This window comes from Scyliorhinus canicula, chromosome 5, assembly GCF_902713615.1.
Source record: "Scyliorhinus canicula chromosome 5, sScyCan1.1, whole genome shotgun sequence".
Classification (NCBI taxonomy): domain Eukaryota; kingdom Metazoa; phylum Chordata; class Chondrichthyes; order Carcharhiniformes; family Scyliorhinidae; genus Scyliorhinus; species Scyliorhinus canicula.
Window position 1 is genome coordinate 18,597,235 of NC_052150.1, and position 20,436 is coordinate 18,617,670.

Genomic DNA, 20,436 nt, shown 5'->3' on the forward strand with positions numbered 1-20,436 from the left:
TGCCCCCAACTCCTGCTCAATTTATTGACAGGGCCTGAATCTAATTTCTAAAAACTGTTCCCTTGGCACAGACAGTCAGGTTGGGGAGGTAGGCCAATGGTACCAGGGCACACCAAGGGAGCATGGCGGACAGAGTAGGAGGAAGAAATTGGGGGAAAGGGGATGAGAATATTGTGAGGGAGAAGGGGTCCATGGAGGGATGCAGTGAACTGGGAGGAGATTGCAGGTCATGGAGAGGGCATCAGATTACACGGGAGGTGTTCAGAACACTGGGTCATTGGGGGAAGAGACTCCTTGTTATGAGTCTAGGCGGGTGCACAGTCAATTCCAGCCCCACAAACCCCAGAACTGAGCCTATTCCTTCCACTGGAAATTCCGTAACATCTCCAACAATGACCGGTCCTGACACCAAATCACACTCCAACTGCACTTTATACAACGGAACTGGGATACAACTTCCACCTATCCCATTCACAAATACCTCAGCTTTCACTGAGCTGTCTGGTGGAAAGCCAAAATCCTTCTCCAGCACAAGGGTTTGAGTAGCCCCTATGTCTCTTAAAATCATTATGGGTTTGGCTACCTCGATTAAGGAAAATGGGGTGAATTTCCCCTTTGACACAAAACTAGTCTATCTTTCATCTACCTCATTCTCTGCAGCTGCCCCCAAGGCAGTGTTCAACTTGGGTCTCCTAAATGTAGTTAATGCCACCACCTGCACCGGAGTGTTCTCCACCTCCACTTCCTTCTCAGAATCCTCCTTCCGAACCCTCACAACGCTCAAGGGCCTTCCTTGCCATTTCCTACGGGCTGAACGATCATGTCCCACCACAATACAATGGTAACGTTTTGGCTTCCAAGTTTCACTTTCACTCCCAGTACCGTCCTTTCTGAACTGAGGCAGAGATCTTGGAGCTTTATCAACTATCCATTCTTTACCTGAAAGACCCGCCTTCATCCCTGAAAGTTGCTGACTGGCTTCAGCAAACACAAGCCCTGCCAGGAGAACATTGAAACTTCCAACTACACTGATTGGCTGCTTGCCAAGTCATAGAATCATAGAATCAGAGAATCTACAGTGTAGGAGGATGCCATTCGGCCCATCGAGTCTGCACTGGCTCTTGGAAAGAGCACGCCACTGAAGCCAACGTCGCCACCCTCTCTCCGTAACCCAGTAACCCCACCTAACCCTCTTGGACATTAAGGGCAATCCACCTAACCCGCACATCTTTGGACTGTGGGAGGAAACCGGAGCACCCGGAGGAAACCCACGCAGACACGGGGAGAACGTGCAGACTCCGCACAGACAGTGACCCAGCCGGGAATCGAACCTGGGACTCTGAAGCTGTGAAGCAACTGTGCTAACCATTGTGCTACCATGGTGGCCTCAATTAAACGACATCACAGATTCTGCCACTGAACCTAAAGGGGATGTTTTCGGACCAGCCCATCCGAAAAGGGAGGTTTTTCCCTCAGTGTCCAAAGATGACAATTTAACGGAAATCCCAAAGGGTTCAGTAACTTTGCAGCAGTTAACCCGAAGAATGTATATCAGAACAGGCAGTAGGACGGGGGATGAAAAGAGAACACAGGACAGACAAACAATATCCGAACATCCCACTCCTCCTGGTCCGCAAACCCTGCTGGAAAAGCATTTACCTGCTCTGTGCGCAGTCCTCGACTCTCTGTAGCTTGGGAATTCCTGTCAGCCAGTGTTGAAGATGGATAGCTGTAATGATGTGCTTTTGAAGACTTCACTAGTCAACAAAGATTTATGTCCAAGGAACTGCAAGAGCTGCAGAGAGTTCTGGAATGTCTCTGCCGAGGAGAGTTCCTCCACCTGCGGCGATTCCCCACTCTGAGTTCCTGATTGGTCACCCAGGCCATGTGGCCCTTACTCTGCTGTGTTGCCCTTAAAGGGACAATAACCACAATATCGAAAGAATTCTGAAGCACAATCACAATGCCTCATTTGGAGCTCTTGTGGCGTAGCTGGGCGCGTCCCCGTCTTTGAACCGGAGCTCCGGGTTTGAGTACCCCCCCCAGGACTTGATAATCAAGGAAGGTCCGCTCATGATGCGGCCAAACAGGTTTGAGTGTCCACCTTCCAAATCCTTCCAACACTGCCAATGGGTGGCAGTGGGAGAGATTCCTGGTCAGCCACGCTTGAGGTGGAGTGGTGCCCCTCAAACCGTAAGCCTCTGGTGACAGACTAGTGACCTGTTCCGTGAACCGCTCGCTATGGAAATGGACAGAAGTCTGCCTCAGTTCACCGCTAAGTACAGGGAAGAGAATTCAAATTGGAACACTGCCTCATTAAAATATTGAAATGAGGGAATCGGGTCCTGGGAGCTGGTTGGTCACCTGCCCTGCCCCACTGATGTTAAAACAGGAAGTGAGCTGGCCTGACGTCAAGACAGAAAGCAAAGAAGTACATATCCCATACACACACAAAAACACACAAATATATATATTTAAATATTATATGCCATCATTTCACAGTTTGCAGATGGTGTGAAACTCAGGAATGTCGTAAGCAGGGTAAGATAAGAGTAGATTTCAGAAGAAGTAGACTGGTAAAATGGACATGACCATCTGTGTGAAGTGATGTGTTTGGAAGGAATAATGTGGAGAAGGAATAAATCGTAGAAGGAGCAGAGAAACCTGGGGGGGGGGGGGGGGGGGGGGTAGATACAAATCTTCGAATGCGGCAGGACAAGTCGATCAAAGGTTGTTAAAATAAAAAAGCTTTGAAGTTGCAGAGTACCAAAGCAGATACGTTCAACTGTTACAAATCAAAGGTTAGGCCTCAGCTGGGGCGTTGCGTTTAATTCTGGCCACTGTACTTTAGGAAGGATTTCTAGGTCTTGGAAAGGGTGCAGACTTCAGTTCTGTCGAGAGACTGGAGAAGGCAGGGTCAGTCTCCTCAAAGTGGAAAAACTCAAGGGGCAGCTTAATAAACATTCAACACCATAAAGAAAAAATAAATTCTCAGGGCGCGATCTAACGGGAAAGTTTGTAAGGGCACCCACCGACCAGCCGTGTTGCGTGAGAGCGCAACGTGGCCCCAGCATTGCCAAGGTGCCCGTGTGGCATTGCCAAGCTGGCAGGAGCACTGTCAGGGTGGCAGTATCAATGTGCCCAGGTTCCAGGGTGGGACTGTGGATCAGGGGCCGACGCGGGGGGTGGGCATGCCCATGAAAGGAATGTGGAGGCGGGGGTGACGGCTGGGGATGCTGGAGGGGGGGGGGGGGGGAGGGCCTGTAATAGGGCATGGGGGAACTGAAGAGAGGGGCCGGGCCGCCAGGGATCCCATAGCGGGGTGTCCTCACTTGGGAATAGTGTGGGGTAATGTCCACGTGTGTGGGGAGTGACATTGCCCGTGGGTGGGGGGTGTGGGGACCCACAAGTTCACTTTGAGATCGGGGCACCCTTTCAAAATGGCGGCCCGATTTCTGAGTTCAGCTACCCAGTGCTGAGAAGAATTCTAAGAGTGGGATTTACGCACCAATCCGCCGCATTTTTCGGCAGCGGAAGCGACCCGCCAGCGGGATCTACCAGTCCCGTTGATTTCCAGTTGACTGCACCCCTCATCACCAGGAAACCTGCGCATTAGTGTGGGACTGCCAGCATGAACAGCCAGTAAATCCTGCCCGTTGTGTGGGCTAAACCAGAGAGAAAGACCCTGGGCCCGGAAAAGTGACTGTGGCAATCCAATGGCCTCGCTGTGCCTGAATGTTGGCTTGCTGCGGTGTAGCCTGTGCGATAAAAGCCGGGAGACCCTGCTCTCGGGATTTCAACCCGCACGGGACCTAACGCAATCTAGTGAGACGTTGCTTTTGCGACGTTAATCCCGTCCATTGTGGGCAGGATCACTTTTGGCAAATCTGCATATTAGAGCGAGACAGCTATTCTCACGTTAATGTGCAGATTCCAAGGTACCTGAGGCATTGCGATCTATCCTCTTCACCTTGGAGATCTTAGGTGAGCGCTGTTTGGCACTGGTCCCTGATGTGTTAGGCATGTTGGTTCGATGTGGACTGCACTCAATGCAGGGAAGTTAGAAACAGACGTCTAACACTGGAGAAGGTCCAACACTGTTTTATTCAACTATAGAACTGCTATAAGTAGTCAGCTGTGGGTCGACACTATACTGATCTGACTGGTGACCTTGTAGTAGCCTGACCAGACTTACTAGCTACCACATGGTGTCTGCACTGGCTAGCTCGTGGACTCTGACTGTCTCAGTGGCTGGGTCCAGAGAGAGCGGGAAACCTAGTGCCCTCTGGCTTTATAGTGACAGTGTCCTGACTGGTGATTGGCTGTACTGTGTTGTGTGCTTACTGGTCATCCTATGTGTCAATCACTGCCTGTCTACAACATTATATACATGAGTGGATATTATGACATCTCCCCCCCTTTTTTTTTAGTTAAATAAATAATGAGGTATGTATACGTATATATTTATATGCCTGACTATGTACAAACGGTGCTTGAACAAACGTATAAACATGGGAAGGTGTCGATAGTGCAGATACATGGCAAACGAAGCACTATTTACAAAGGTTAAATCGATGAATTCAGTCACAAAAGTTCAGTCTACAGTCTCTTTGTGGTGGGCGACGAATTCTTGACGATCGCTGCAGAGGTGGATCAGGAGCCGCCTGCAAGTGGTGGTGGGATCGCTGCCATCGCAGTGGTCGCGTGGGCCAGCAGGATCGCTGGCAGATCGGTGGCCTCATGGCAGGGTACGTCCGAAGGAAGTATAATGGCCGGCGGAGCACTGCGGTCAGGTGGTGGGCGTGGAACTCTTCACAATGCCCGTCTGTTGCGCCGTAGCAAGGATCCATCAGCCATGCGGACAAGGAAAGACCTTGGGGCAACTTGTTTGACAACAAGAGCTGTGGCTGACCAGCCGCCCTCAGGCAACTGGACGTGAACATGATCGGCTAGAGCCAGCTCGGGTAGATCCGTGGCATGAGCATCATATGTGGCCTTCTGTTGGGCCCGGGACTGCTGCATTTTTTCTATAACCGTGAGGTGGTCAATGTCTGGAACATGGATGGCTGGAACTGTGGTCCTCAGAGTGCGATTCATGAGCATCTGCGCTGGAGACAACCCAGTGGACAGTGGGGTTGCCCTGTATGGCAGCAGTGCCAGGTTGAAGTCGGAGCCCGAGTCTGCAGCCTTGCACTGCTTGACAATATGGACCCCTTTCTCGGCCTTCCCGTCTGACTGCGGGTAGTGGGGACTGGAGGTAATGTGATGGAAGTTGTAGGACTGTGCAAAATCAGACCATTCCTGGCTGTAAAAGCAAGGACCGTTGTCACTCATTACCGTGAGCGGTATCCTGTGCCTGGCGAACGTTTCTTTGCAGGCTTTGATCACCGCCTTCGACGTGAGGTCGGACAGTTTCACCACTTCTGGGTAACTGGAGAAGTAGTCGACCAGGAGTACATAGTCACGCCCATTGGCGTGGAAAAGGTCTACACCTACTTTGGACCACGGAGAGGTCACGATCTCGTGCTGTTGCAGTGTTTCCTTGGGTTGAGCCGGTTGAAACAGGTGGGGCAGGTGAGGACCGTGTTGTCAATGTCCTGGTTAATGCCCGGCCAATAAACCGCTTCCCAAGCTCTGCGTCGGCATTTCTTGACTCCAAGATGACCCTCATTGAGTTGACCCAGCACCATAGCCTGCATGCTCTGAGGAATAACGATCCTGTCGAGTTTCAGAAGGATTCCCTCCACAACCGTCAGCTCGTCTTTCACGTTAAAGAATTAGGGACATTGTCCCTTCTGCCAGCCATGGGTAAGGTGCTGCATCACACGCTGCAGTGGAGGATCCTTGGCCGTTTCCTCACGTATTTGGACCACCCGTTCGACAGAGGCCGGAAGGTTGGTGGCACACAATTACACTTGTGCTTCTATGTGGCAGATGAAGTCACCTTGTTTACAAGGTGTGGTGATGGACTGGGATAGGGCATCTGCAATGATCAGCTCTTTGCCTGGCGTGTAGACTAGTTCGAAGTCATAGCGGCGGAGTCGAAGAAGAATCCGCTGTAACCAAGGTGTCATGTCATTTAAATCCTTCTGGATTATGTGGACTAGAGGCCTGAGGTCCGTTTCCACCGTGAATTTCGGTAGGCCGTAAACGTAGTCATGAAACTTGACTATTCCTGTCAGGAGACCCAGACACTCCTTTTCGATCTGGGCATACCGTTGCTCAGAGGGCATCATGGCCCTGGAGGCATATGCCACTGGAGCCCAGGACGAGGAGTCATCTCGCTGGAGGAGCGCCGCCCCAATGCCATCCTGGCTTGCATCAGCTGATGTCTTGGTTTCCTTGGTTGGGTCCAAAACGCTAGAACCGGGGCTGTGGTGAGCTTTTCCTTCAGCTCACGCCATTCCTTTTCATGTGTGGGCAGCCACTGGAATTCCGTTGACTTCTTGATAAGATGGTGGAGGGCCGTGGTGTGGGATGCCATATTGGGAATGAATTTCCCGAGGAAGTTGACCATCCCGAGGAAGCGGAGGACCGCCTTCTTGTCCTCCGGGGTCATGGCGTTGATCACCAAGTCCTTGTCGGAGTCTGGCTGCAGAACCTGCTGCGAGATGTGGTCACCTACAAACTTAATATCCGATTGACCAAATGAGCACTTGGGCCTGTTGAGCTGGAGACCATGTTCATGACGGGAAACCTAGTGCCCTCTGGCTTTATAGTGGTAGTGTCCTATCTGGTGATTGGCTGTACTGTGTTGTATGCTTACTGGTCATCCTCTGTGTCAATCACTGCCTGTCTGCATCTCATTATATACATGAGTGGATATTATGACAGTCTCCACAAATGGGGACGAGGTGGAATGGCACTCGTAGCCCCTAAGTTGCTTGCCCTTTCGGCAGGGTGGTACCTTGGCACTGCTGGTGCCACCTAGGGACCCTGGCAGTGCCAGCCTGGCACCTTGGCAATGCCAGCTGGGTGCACAATCGGGTCGGTGTGCCCTGTGAGGGTGTTTGCAAAGTTATGGGAGTGGGGCTGGGGACACTCCCATAGTGCGTTCAGGCTGGGGGAGGGATTTGGGGGTCGCTTCAAAGGGCCTCGGAGATTAAAAATGGCATCCCGACCTCTCACTACATTGGGGAGTTCCTGCGAGCGGAGCTCCTCAGTACAAAACGGGGCTACGCGGGGTCCCGTCGGCTATTTCCCAGCTGAGGCCCGTTATACAACGCGAGTCTCGTTATTTAACCATGTGGTTCATGGCGCTGCGACTGCTGGGAAACACGCAGCTAAACGCGCTCGCTATGGGACTTTGTTCCCAATTAGTTGAATCATGCTCTAAGTCCCATTGGGTAGCGGTGGGGAACGGACCGGCTGAGCCGGTGGGAAACTCTTTGCAAAACTCGCCACAAATGAACTTAGAAATTGTTCCGTTAAATTCCACTCGAAGTGTCATTTGTGGTAGGTTTGGCTGGGAGCTTCCCACCGGCTCTGCCAGGGAGTTCTCCACCGCTGGGCCTTGGGGAGTTTCTCACCGGTTTAGCCCACACTCAGGAGGCTATCTACCCGAATGGAGACAGAGTCCCAGAACGTGCGAGATTAGCTGAGTGTTTGCTGGCACTCGGAGCACAGTGAAACAGCCCGCTATCTAACGCACATCCAGGTAGATTGGGGTCCTCAGCGGAGAGTTCCCTGACCAGGGCGCACTTGGCACCACTTTCTGCACTGTGGAGATCCGCTCGGCTCTCAGTGCAGTGAGAGATTGGGATGCCAAACCCCCAACTCACTAACTCACTGTGAGGGGCCCCCCGGCACCACCCCCCCCCACCCCACCATGCACCACCCTGCACCCCCCCACAGGGCTGCCCTGACCCGGTCAAGATAAAGATAGATAATTTTTTGAAGAATAATGGAATAAAGGGTTATGGTGATCGGGCGGGAAAGTGGAGCTGAGGCCACAAAACATCAGCCATGATCTCATTGAAGGGCGGAGCAGGCTAGAAGGGCCAGGTGGCCTACTCCTGCTCCTAGTTCTTATGTTCTTATTATGTTCTTATCACTGCCATGCAAAAAATGACAGCTTGACACCTTGGCAGTGCCCCTGTCAGCTAGCAGTGTCCACATTCCAGGAGGAGAGCAAAGGGGGCCACTCTGACCATCCAGGGACCTCCGATGGCCTGGGAGGCCCCGGGTGCCATTCTGCCCGGTCCACGTTTGTTTGGATCAGCACCGAACGGTGCCAGACTGATGCCACCCTGGGGGTGCCGGTAGATCCTGGGAAGCTGGTAGATCGCGGGTATGTACGCGCGGTCCTGCCCATTGTGGGTGGGATTCTGGTCGCGCCACCTTGCGGGACTTGGGGTAGACACTGCGAGGCATCGTGGCTGTCTGGAAGCCCACGGGAGGCCTCACCCGGCATCGAGCGGCCATGTCATGCCCCCGGTTCTGGCGCGACTTGGCCGATGGAGCCAAGATGGAACCCCCTCAGAGTTCCCTGAAGGTGACGCTGACACATGTAAGGACAAAGCAGGCTAGAGCATCTTCAGTTACCTTGTTCAACATTCCAATGGGTTTAGAGAGTAGAAATTATTTTCACTTGCGGCAGGTTTGGTAAGCAGGGGATGCTGATTTAAAGTCATTATCAAGAGAATCGAGGGTGGGTTAGGAGAATTCTTTTCTGTGCAATATTGTTATAATCTTGGATGCTCTTCCTGAAAGGATGGTGGAATCAGATTCAAAAGAAACTTTTGAAAGGCAAATGTATCAATATTTGAAAGGCAAATAATTGTGTTGCAATGAGGAAAGAGTGGGGAAGTGGAATTAACTGAATATTTCTTTCACAGAGTCAGCACAGGAGTGATGGGCTGAATGGTCCATTCTGAGGTGTATTGGAATTTAGAATTAGAATTTACAGCGCAGAAGGAGGCCATTTGGCCCATCGAGTCTGCACTGGCCCTTGAAAAGAGCACCCTACCCAAGCCCACGCTTTCACCCTATATCCACACCTCCACCCTATCCCCGTAACCCCACCTAACTTGTTTTTGGACACCAAGGGCAATTTAGCATGACCAATTCACCTAACCTGCACGTCTTTGGACTGTGGGGAGGAAACCGGAGCACCAGGAGGAAACCCACGCAGACACGGGGAGAAGGTGCAGACTCCGCACAGACAGTGACCCAAACCGGGAATCGAACACGGGACCCTGGAGCTGTGAAGCAACTGTGCTAACCACCATGCTACCGGTGTATGATTCTATAAATCATTGCATGTCTTGAAGAGGCATGGCTACAGCAAGAACACAGTGAGAAGAGAGTGGCTGAAAGTGGACCAGCAGCATGAGGGGTGGCCAATATCCCGGGATTTTCACAGTGTCCCCTGGAGGTCTCGTTGACACAGATAAGGACAAGGAGGGCAAGAATATCTTCAGAGACGTCGGTAGCTTTCAATTTTGGTTTAATCCTATGCCTTTTGAGAGACCTTCATATTCTTTGTGAGGGAACGGGTCACTCACAATCCAGGCGGAGTGAGAATAACCATCACCCACCTCAGTGGGAATGTGAAGGAACTGCTGCCCTCGTTGCAGGTCCTAGTTGCAGGAGAACTGGCAGGTTCAGATTGGCAATGGGGGTGGCTCGCTTGTATTCTGTGAGTGGTTACAATGGATATTTTGGGAATATTAAAGGTTCGTTCACTTTTTCTGAGGCTCAAGCGAGCGGGCGTTTTTCTAAAATGGGCGACCTTTGCGTCCCTCATAAACACTGGTCACAGAGACTGGGCATTGAGTCTGACCTCAGGCCACAATCTTCAATGGCAGTACAATGGGGCAGCTCAAAGACGACCTGCAGCTGGTGAAGGGCTCCTTTGCCTCTCACTTTGCTCTTCCCGACGCACATACTGGAAAAGTTGTGCAGTGTGTGGCAAGCCAGGATGGTCCTCAGTCACTAGGACTATACGATGCTGCAGATTTACCCTAGCTCTATCAGGACACTTGAAGTACGCTTTCAAAAGGCTTGCAGCTGTTCTACAAATGATTCTGGTGCCTCCGGGAACATCATTATATCAGTGGTGAACTGGAATCTTCAAAGCGTGAAGCGAGGTCAACAGTCACTGCTCCAGAAGCACAGGCAGAGGTGGGTAGGGTGGACCCCTGCACAATGAGAGCATGTGGTAACTTTCTGGAAAACAAATATTCATGCGCATTTTTAGGTATCACTGGTCACAACAGCCACATGGACATCCATCAGATGAAACCCTTTCGTGTTAGAGTGTCCCATACTGGTTGACACATATTGAGCAACTAAGGTTAAGAAATAAATGCGACCTCGCCAGGGTTGCCTACATCTTGAGCATGAACTTGAATTTCTTTTTTAACCGATTGCCAGTGTCCCGTCTGGCTGGAAGATATTTCTGAGTGAGGAGCTCCTACATTGCCCTTCCTCCATCAGCTGACCTTGTTTTTGGTGGCGAGATGCTTCATGGCCAATCCAGGCTGATCAAAGAAACTCTGGAGTAAGGCGAGGACCTGGTGTGTACGAATCCCAGCTGGATTTTCAGTCTCACCTCCACAGAGCTTTGCTGGCAGGGCCACTGATTTCGGCCCCGCAATTATCTAATGGCCTGTCAAGCAACAGACAGAAATCTGATGCTTGGCATCGTGACAGCATTTAAATGCAATTAACCAACAGCCATCAATATTTGAGGAGCAACCATTTCAAGGGATCTGGGAGGAGGATTGTTACCACCTAATCTTCCTCTTGCACTTTCTCTGAAACCATCCAAAATTAGGGGACAAAAGAAGAGGAAATCAGTACTTCAGGTCACCGTAAATAACTATGTTCTGTATTCCACGAGGTATGTGAGGAAAATTTCTCCCAGTAACCATACTCCATTTAATTAAATTGCTAATTAGTAATTGTCATGATATGCAGACATGCAGATAACAATATACAGACAGGCACAGATAGGCAGCTAATGAACACAGAGAACAGGACATGACCAATGAGCAGGCAGGACACTCAGGGGTGGTATCTCACTATAAAAAGCACGAGGCGCTCACACTCCACCTCTTTCCACTGATGAACATCTGCAAAGTGAGTCAGGGTGTATGTACAGTATCACACCTCCAGCATGTGGCAAAGAGCTAGTCTGGTTCAGTCAGACAGAGTAACCACACAGGTTAGCAGAGAGTCGAACTCACAGAGAACTGTGCTAACTGTGCTCCTGGTTCAATAAATCAGATTGAACTAACTTCAAGGTCTGGAGTATCTTTTGGTCAAAGCTGCATCCAGTTGCAGCCTGTGTTATCCCAGAGTACGCAACACAACAGTGATCATACTCCATTTAACTAAATGGCTAATTAGTAATGTCTGACTCCTTTCCTCACAGATTTATGTTTGCCGCCATCTAATCAAAAGGATTCCGCTGTGCTTGGTATGTAATCTATTTTAAAACCATTCTTTGTGTTTTGTTGACTGGTTAAGTGATTTTTGACAAGTGCTATATATGTTTACTTTATCAATACAACTGGGTAAATTCTGAAGCAAAGGGGAACATTGGGGTCATGTAGCTGTGCTCCTGGTGTAGAGTGTCAGGTGACAAGACTGTGGATCGAAAGAATGCCATCAGTAATTCATACCTATTCCGGCTCTCCCAGTGATTACGATCCCAAATAGCCTCATCCTCTGTTACATTTTGCAATGAAGAAAATACTTCCCTGATGCCACAATGGAGATGTACAGTTACATCTGCAGCATTTTCTGAGAGTTGGTTCGAAGTACCCACACATAGGTTCTGTTGCTCCTTGAAATGGGGAAACCTGGCTCTCCAGAAAAGAGCTTTTGCAGAGGTATTGTCAAGCCCCCTCCCACGCTCCACTCCTGGTCTTCTGCAAGTCTCCCTCATCTCCAACATCATCTCCCACCCCAGTCAACTCTTTCAGCTGGGTGTGGGAAAGAGCTAGAAGGTTAGGGACAGAGACCAATCTCCTCCTCATCCTCCTTTCTCATCCCCTCATTATCTGCCTACTTGGCTGTGTGTGATCTTCAGAAGAAAAGGAAACAAGCTAAGAATGGGTGTGCCAGTTCCAGAGAGTGTGACAAGATAAAGTGACAAGATGCTCTGAACCTGGTGGTAGCTGTGCTCCTGAAAGCACTATTGTAGTCGGCTACACCACTTTGTACATACTCACCCCCCAGACTTTCCTGATCCAATGACCCCTCCATCACTAATAGCCAAAGCAGAGTACCTACTCCTCCGATGGAGTCTGCAGCTTTATGTCCAGGATCTTACCGTCGGTAGCCTGCATCTGCTGGGCATTCTGTGCTAGTTTTCCTCAAACAGGTTTAGCAGTATTAGATAAGAAATATTGAATGTTGATGAAAGGTTGCTGTTGAATGCTATTTTCCAGGTGCCAGCAGACAGTTGATGAACCAGGAAGGACAGATTCTAGAAGGATCCGACAACGTAAAAGATTGGACTTGTAAGAAGCTGCAAACTGCTGTAACACCCACTGCTGCCACCATGTCGCATAGTGTCAGTTACAGTTCGGTAGGTCTTGAGGAAGTCTTCACACCCACATATAGATTAACTATATGTCTTTATTGATTATTCAAAGTATTTATAAATATACAGTAAAGAATACAAGCCAGGCACTGTCTCCATACTTAATGGCTCTGCCCAACACTAGACTGTCCCCGAGGTGCGGGTCATGTGTTCTCATTAATTACTGTGTGGGCAATACTTTACTCAGCCCTACATTGACCCTATATGTGCCAGACCCTTATACGACACAGAAAAGGTTCCAAGTAGAGTTAATGACCATTGAGCCACAATAATGTTGCGCATAATGACTTGAAATTAACTTCAAAAAATTAGGGTAATCAGTGGAGTTGATCCCAGGGTGCCTAAACGAAAATGAGGAAGGCTGTGACCTTGTCTTTCCTGTCTTCATAAGATCGTTGAAACGTTTGTGCCAAGGATCTGGTGTTCTAGGGGTGAGAAAGGTGACACGACATCACTGCTACTCAACTCCACACGGCTTCAGTTACACATGTCACTGGCTTTCGCTGAGCTAGGTGATCCGACCTTTCTTATATGCGTTCAGAAGGACCTTGATTTCTGCAGACAGAGATGACGGGTCCTGTGTTTAGATCTTTTCCGTGTTTGAGTCTGCTGTCACACTAGATGATGAAGTTGCCGTGAAATGACTCAGCTCGCGGACGTTGTTCCGTTCTGAGAAGAGTCTTGAGGGACCACAAACAATGCTTACCAAGAAGCCAGTCGCGGTTCGGCAGGCTGACAGAAGGTGGAGCTGACAACATTGTGTTAGCCAGCCAGGAAGCTGCTGTCACTTTAAGCTGCAGTGGGTGGGTCACTGTCTGTGTGGAGTTTGCACATTCTCCCCGTGTCTGCGTGGGTCTCACCCCCACAAGCTAAAGATGTGCAGGTTAGGTGGATTGGACACGCTAAACTGCCCCTTAATTGGAAAAATTGGGTATTCTAAATTTTTTTTAAACATTAAAAAAAAATAAGTTGCAATGGGTATTTAAACTGTGTGACTGGAAGCTCCTTCCTGTCTGTGTATTTTGGAGTTGTGATGGGCTATCAGTTACTGTGTAAATGAGCTGCCCAGTAGAATCCTGAGTGTCACTCTTCACCCTTGAATGCTTCCCAGCATCATCCTGATCTGCCAAAGATGCCCTGAGGAAATTCAGGACCATGATTGGTTTATTTTTATACATGGTTGCCAGGGTAAACGTGGTTGCGTTTTGGAGTTGGAAGAAACATATTGAGGTCCGCTTCCGTCTTTTACAATGGGTCCTGAGGCCAATGAAATGAAAATTGCTTATTGTCACGAGTAGGCTTCAAATGAAGTTACTGTGAAAAGCCCCTAGTCGCCACATTCCGGCACCTGTTCGGGGAGGCTGTTACGAGAATCGAACCGTGCTGCTGGCTTGCCTTGGCCTGCTTTCAAAGCCAGCGATTTAGCCCAGTGTGCTAAACAGCCACGGTCCAGCCAAAACATCAGTTGACACTAGTCATCAGTATCAGCTTGATTCTGATAGTAGCAGAAGCAGGTTCAATAAATTAGTGATCGTAGGTCCTGCACGTCACATCTGGTGCCCATACCATATCTTAAAATCATTTGCGTTGCACTATCATTTCAAAATGGTGGTGTAAACTCACCACAATTATACCGCACTGCTTCAGAGACAGAAAAATGTTTTTTTTTAATAAACAATTTTATTGAGGTAGTTTTTGGCTTTATAAACAGTTACAGACATCATCAGAAAGAAAACAAAAAAGGCAAAAATGTGCAAACATCCACGTACTTTCAATACTTCCATCGTAACATATTGCACAAGCCCGCTCCCCTCCCACCGGTACTACCCGCCATATTTTCCCTCCTACTCTACTCTACCCCCCCTCCCCCCCACTCCCCTGCTGACGCTCACTCTCCCGCAAAGAAGTCAATAAATGGTTGCCACCTCCGGGTGAACCCCTGCACAGATCCCCTCAAGGCAAACTTAATTTTTTCCATCCCCAGGAAACTCGACATGTCCGCAAGCCACCACCCAGTCTTCGGGGGCTTTGAGTCCCTCCACGCCAATAATATTCGTCGCCGGGCTATCAGGGAAGCAAAGGCCAGCACATCGGCCTCTTTCTCCCCCTGGACGCCCAGGTCTTCCGAAACCCCAAAAATTGCCACCCCTGGACGCATCACCACCCTTGTTTTTAGCACCTGGGACATGACCCCCGCAAATCCCTCCCAGTACCCCCTCAGCTCAGGGCATGCCCAAAGCATGTGAACATGGTTCGCTGGTCCTCCTGCGCACCTAGCGCATTTGTCCTCTATCCCGAAAAATTTGCTCATCCGAGCCACCGTCATATGGGCCCGGTGAACGACCTTAAATTGGATCAGCCCGAGCCTAGCACATGTCGTGGTCGAATTTACCCTACTCAGGGCCTCTGCCCACAGCCCATCCTCCATTTCCCCGCCTATCTCCTCCTCCCATTTAAGTTTCAGTTCCTCTGTCTGGGACCCTTCCTCCCTCATGAGCACCTTATATATACCCGAGACTCTGCCCTCCCCTTCTTCCCTCCTAGAGACTATTCTGTCGAGGATCCCCATTGGCGGGAGGCGTGGGAAAGATGGGACCTGTCTACGAACAAACTCCTGCAACTGTAGGTATCTAAAATCATTTCCCCTAGACAGAAAAATGTTTATCAGAACAAAATGATCCCAAGAACATATCTGAGGATTTAATTAGTAATAAATAATGAATAATTTATCATTGGGAATATATACTCTTTAAATCGCATGAAAACAATTTCAGTTAATGTTGAAAATACATGGTTATGGTCACAACCTAGAGTCGGACAATATAGAACATAGAACATAGAACAGTACAGCACAGAACAGGCCCTTCGGCCCTCGATGTTGTGCCGAGCAATGATCACCCTACTCAAACCCACGTATCCATGGATTAAAAGTTAGGAGTGGCCAAATAGTTAAATTTCTTAATGCTTAACATGGAGTTCTTGTGCCATCAGACCATAAGACATAGGAGCAGAATTAGGCCACTCGGCCCATCGAGTCTGCTCTGTCATTCAATTATGGCTGATATTTTCTCATCCCCATTCTCCTTCCTTCTCCCCAAAACCCCTGATCCCCTTATTAATCAAGAACCTATCTGTCTCTGTCTTAAAGACACTCAGTGATTTGGCCTCCACAGCCTTCTGCGGCAAAGAGTTCCACAGATTCACCACCCTCTGGCCGAAGAAATTCCTCTTCATCTCTGTTTTAAAGGATCTTCCCTTTAGTCTGAGATGGTGTCCTCTGGTTCTAGTTTTTCCTACAAGTGGAAATATCCTCTCCACGTCCACTCTATCCAAGCCTCGCAGTATCCTGTAAGTTTCACTAAGATCCCCCCTCATCCTTCTAAACTCCAACGAGTACAGACCCAGAGTCCTCAGCCGTTCCTCATACGACAAGTTCTTTATTCCAGGGATCATTTTTGTGAGTCTCCTCTGGACCTTTTCCAAGGCCAGCACATCCTTCCTTAGATACGGGGCCCAAAACTGCTCACAATACTCCACATGGGGTCTGACCAGAGCCTTGTATAGCCTCAGAAGTACATCCCTGGTCTTGTATTCTAGCCCTCTTGACATGAATGCTAACATTGCATTTGCCTTCTTAACTGCCAACTGAACCTGTACATTAACCTTAAGAGAATTGTGAACAAGGACTCCCAAGTCCCTTTGTGCTTCTGATTTCCTAAGCATTTCCCCATTTAGAACATAGTCGATGCCTAAATTCCTCCTTCCAAAGTGCATAACCTCACACTTTTCCACATTGTATTTAATTTGCCACTTCACTGCTCACTCTCCTAGCTTGTCCAGATCCTTCTGCAGCCCCCTTGCTTCCTCAACACTACCTGTCCCTCTACAGATCTTTGTATCATCTGCAAACTTAGTAACAGTGCCTTCAGTTCCTTCTTCCAGACCATTAATGTATATTGTGAAAAGTTGTGGTCCCAGCACAGACCCCTGAGGCACACCACTAGTCACCGGCTGCCATCCTGAAAAAGACCCCTTTATCCTCACTCTCTGCCTTCTGCCGTGGACAATTATAGTGCAAAAGACCAAATTCGAAAAGTACATCAGGCTGATGTAATTTGTTTTCCACTCATTTCCCAGGAAGCTCCAGTCGAGGAAGTGAGAATGTGAATTCAATATTAAATTGAATTATGTTTGAGATGCCAAAGAGATTTGAGCTGGTTCTCCGGATTATGACCCGCTCCAGGATAGCTTGGAGTAAGTCACCAACACGCTGATGACAAAGTGCCAGCCTGTCCGGTCCCTCCCAGGGGTCAGGCGTGTTAGAGATTTGCCATCTCCACTTTGAGACGCTTAAGGCATTTTGAAGTATTCATTTTAATGGTTCTTAGATATGTTAGAAAAGAAAAGCAGGCTTTCCCATGCTTTATGCACACTGTAACAAAAAAAAGAATATTTCTGTAAACAATTGGAATAAAACATTAGAATATTTGATTTCCACACATGGGAAAAAAAGGGCTTACATAAATACAGAATGTAAATACATAGATTGGATTGGATTTGTTTATTGTCACGTGTACCGAGGTACAGTGAAAAGTATTTTTCTGCGAGCAGCTCAACAGGTCATTAAGTACATGGGAAGAAAAGGGAATAAAAGAAAATACATAATAGGGCAACACAAGATATACAGTGTAAGCACTGGCATCGGATGAAGCATACAGGGTGTAGTGTTAATGAGGTCAGTCCATAAGAGGGTCATTTAGGAGTCTGGTGACAGTGGGGAAGAAGCTGCACAGGCATTGGGTGAAGCATACGGAGTGTAGTACTACTTAGTAGAGAAGATGTGTGAAGAGATCAGTTCAGTCCACAGGCCATTCAGGAGTCTGCTAACAGCGGGGAAGAAGCTGTTTTTGAATCTGTTAGTGCGTGTTCTCAGACATTTGTATCTCTTGCCCGATGGAAGAAGTTGGAAGAGAGAATAAGCCAGGTGGGAAGGGTCTTTGATTATGCTGCCCGCTTCCCAATGCAGCGAGAGGTGTGGGCAGTTTCAATGGATGGGAGGCGGGTTTGCGTGATGGACTGGGCTGCGTTCACAATTCTCTGTAGTTCCTTACGGTCTTGGGCCGAGCAGCTGCCATCCGAGGCTGTGATGCAACCAGATAGGATGCTTTCTATGGTGCATCTGTAAAAATTGGTAAGAGTCAATGTGGACATGCCGAATTTCCTTAGTTTCCAAAGAGCATGCAGCTGGGGGTCCCTGAATCCCCGGGAGACCCCCACATTTCTGGGGACCGGTGCTGAACAGCGCTCGCACGAGGTCTCTGAGTCGAAACCTCACGTAACTCCAGAATCTTCACATTACTGCCTCGTTCTGGTTTCCTCCCAAAGTCCAGGTTAGGTGAATTGGCAATGCTGAGGTTAGGTGGGGTTATGGGGTTATGGGCTTTGCTAGAAGAAAAGCCATGCCATAGAGTAATGGTTAAGAAAACAAGTGCAGAGATCTGAAGAGCAGTTAGATAAGGAAACTAGAGAAACAAAGAGAAGTTTCCATGAAGTCTGAGGTTAAAGGTACTAGAACAGAGCATTGTTCAGTAAAGACAAACAGAGCTGAGAGGAAGGCTGAGACATCAGAAGGATATCTGATGTGATTTTCAGGTTTGTGAGATTTTACTACAACCTGTGAACATGAGTTGAAATAACCACGGAAATCCGTGGCTGGGTCCTGGAGTTTGTATAAAAGCAGCTAAGACAAAGGAAATCTAAAAAGGGGTGGTGTAAAATCCTGGACTGGATTTGCTGTTAGAAGTGGAGTGGAAGCTTTGTGTAAAAGTGTAATTTGGAAAATCTGGTCTGGATGATGGCACGTAAATCGCTAAGGGAATGCATACTTAAAGAAGATCTTAAAGCGTGTTTATGGGAGTGAAGTTTGAAAACTCTATATGACAATCAATTATCTGGGGGGATTCTGCGGAGAAAACCACAGGCACTAACTTGGGTTCAGAGCGGAGTGTGTGTATTTGACCACAGTCATCCTGTGTGCTTAAAAGGGACTTTGTGTGAACGAGACCACTGTAGATTAAGATGTACTTTGTAATTACATAGAACAGTACAGCACAGAACAGGCCCTTCGGCCCTCAATGTTGTGCCGAGCCATGATCACCCCACTCAAACCCACATATCCACCCTATACCCGTAACCCAACAACCCCCCCCCCCCCCCCCCCTAACCTTACTTTTATTAGGACACTACGGGCAATTTAGCGTGGCCAATCCACCTAACCCGCACATCTTTGGACTGTGGGAGGAAACCGGAGCACCCGGAGGAAACCCACGCACACAGGGGGAGGACGTGCAGACTCCACACAGACAGTGACCCAGCCGGGAATCGAACCTGGGACCCTGGAGCTGTGAAGCATTTATGCTAACCACCATGCTACCGTGCTGCCCATTCATGTTAATCTTAAAACATGTGAGAAATTGTTAAACTAAGGGGGGGGGGGGAGTAAAGATATATTGTATCATAATCTAATTTTTTAATGTTTAATAAATGTTTTTTCTTGCTGTTAAAACTAATTAGCAATCCTTTGACTCTGTTCCTCCACGTTTTATAAAAGAAAGTAAAAGTTACAAGCCAGGGTTGCATTCTGGAATCTTTCCGTCCAGTTATAACTTCAACTGGGATCGTATGGCTATGAATGTGTTCCAAATGAATCTGCTTCTCAGTGGCCCAGATATCATTGCTGCTATAGCTGCATTCTACAATTCAAAGACTGGCTCTTTGCCATCAGTATAACCAGCAGGCTCCCGTGCGTCTCCTTGTAATAGGGAGGCACACAGGCCTGTGACCTCACATCAAAACTAGAGTTCAAAAAATCATGTAGGTTACTTGACATTTTAAAATATGAGGCTAGAGATTCATCTAAAACTTTTTGGATCACTGGATCAGTCTCAGTTGGAGTGTTCCGAACAGCTCTAAAAAATACATTGCAGGAAAGGTGGAAAGGCCTTAGGAAGGATACAGAGAAGGTTCATTGGGATGTTACCAGGGATGATGGACTTCAGTTAAGAGGAGGAATGGGTAAGGTTAAGAGGTGACATAGTAGAGATCTTCAAGATGAGGAAAGGCTTTGATAGAATAGGGAAAAAAAATAGCTATTTCCAAAGGCGAATGGTTCAATAAAAGGGATAAAATCATTGGCAAAAGATCTAGAGGGGAGGTGAGAATTTTTTGTTAATTCAGGGAGTTGGCATGATCAGGAACAGTCCACCTGAAGAGGTGATGGAATTTTAAAAGGGAGCTGGACAGGTCTGCATGAATGAGGAATTCCCAGGGTTACAAACAAAAAAAACCCATGGCTGTCGTCTTTCAAATGCAACATAGGCAGGATGGGCTGAGTGGCCTCCAACAGTGCTGAATTTTCCTATGCTTCTATTCTAATTACATGCTGCCTCTTGGTAAAAGCATTCCACATGTACACTGATGTCGCCCATCCCCATGTCTTGGTAGCATCTTTCGGCCCCTCCAGTGCCTATGATTTGCCACGCCACATCTCCGACATCCAATATTGAAGGAGCAGAATTTCTTCCATTTGAACATTGGGAAGAGTCAAGCTGTCGTATTCATTCCACCTCAAAGCTAGTTCCCGAGCCACCCATCCTGTCCTCCCTTTGGTAACTGTTTGATGCTGAACAGGACAGTTTGCAACCTCAGCCTTTCCATTCGACACTGAATTTTGCTACCATTCTTCAGCAGAACACAAAGGAGTCCAGACCGAGTTGATAACAGGAAATAAAGTTTTATTACAATAACTATTATTTATACAGAACGAAAGATCCCAGCCGGGTCTTCCCTTGTTGGTACCCAAACCTTATACCGAAGTTAAC

The 20,436-nt window shown here is 48.3% G+C and overlaps 1 protein-coding gene across 3 annotated transcripts in view; it reads left to right on the plus strand.

The window, feature by feature from the left end:
• Positions 1-20,436, plus strand: part of LOC119965820 (C-C chemokine receptor type 4-like) — a 102,902-nt gene that overhangs the window by 73,484 nt on the left and 8,982 nt on the right. For all 3 annotated transcript variants that reach the window (XM_038796696.1, XM_038796697.1, XM_038796695.1), the window contains exons 2-3: positions 11,381-11,425; positions 12,402-12,541. In XM_038796696.1, the coding sequence (XP_038652624.1) occupies positions 12,419-12,541 (123 nt within the window). In that variant the 5' untranslated portion in view covers positions 11,381-11,425; positions 12,402-12,418. The remainder of the gene's footprint in view (positions 1-11,380; positions 11,426-12,401; positions 12,542-20,436) is intronic.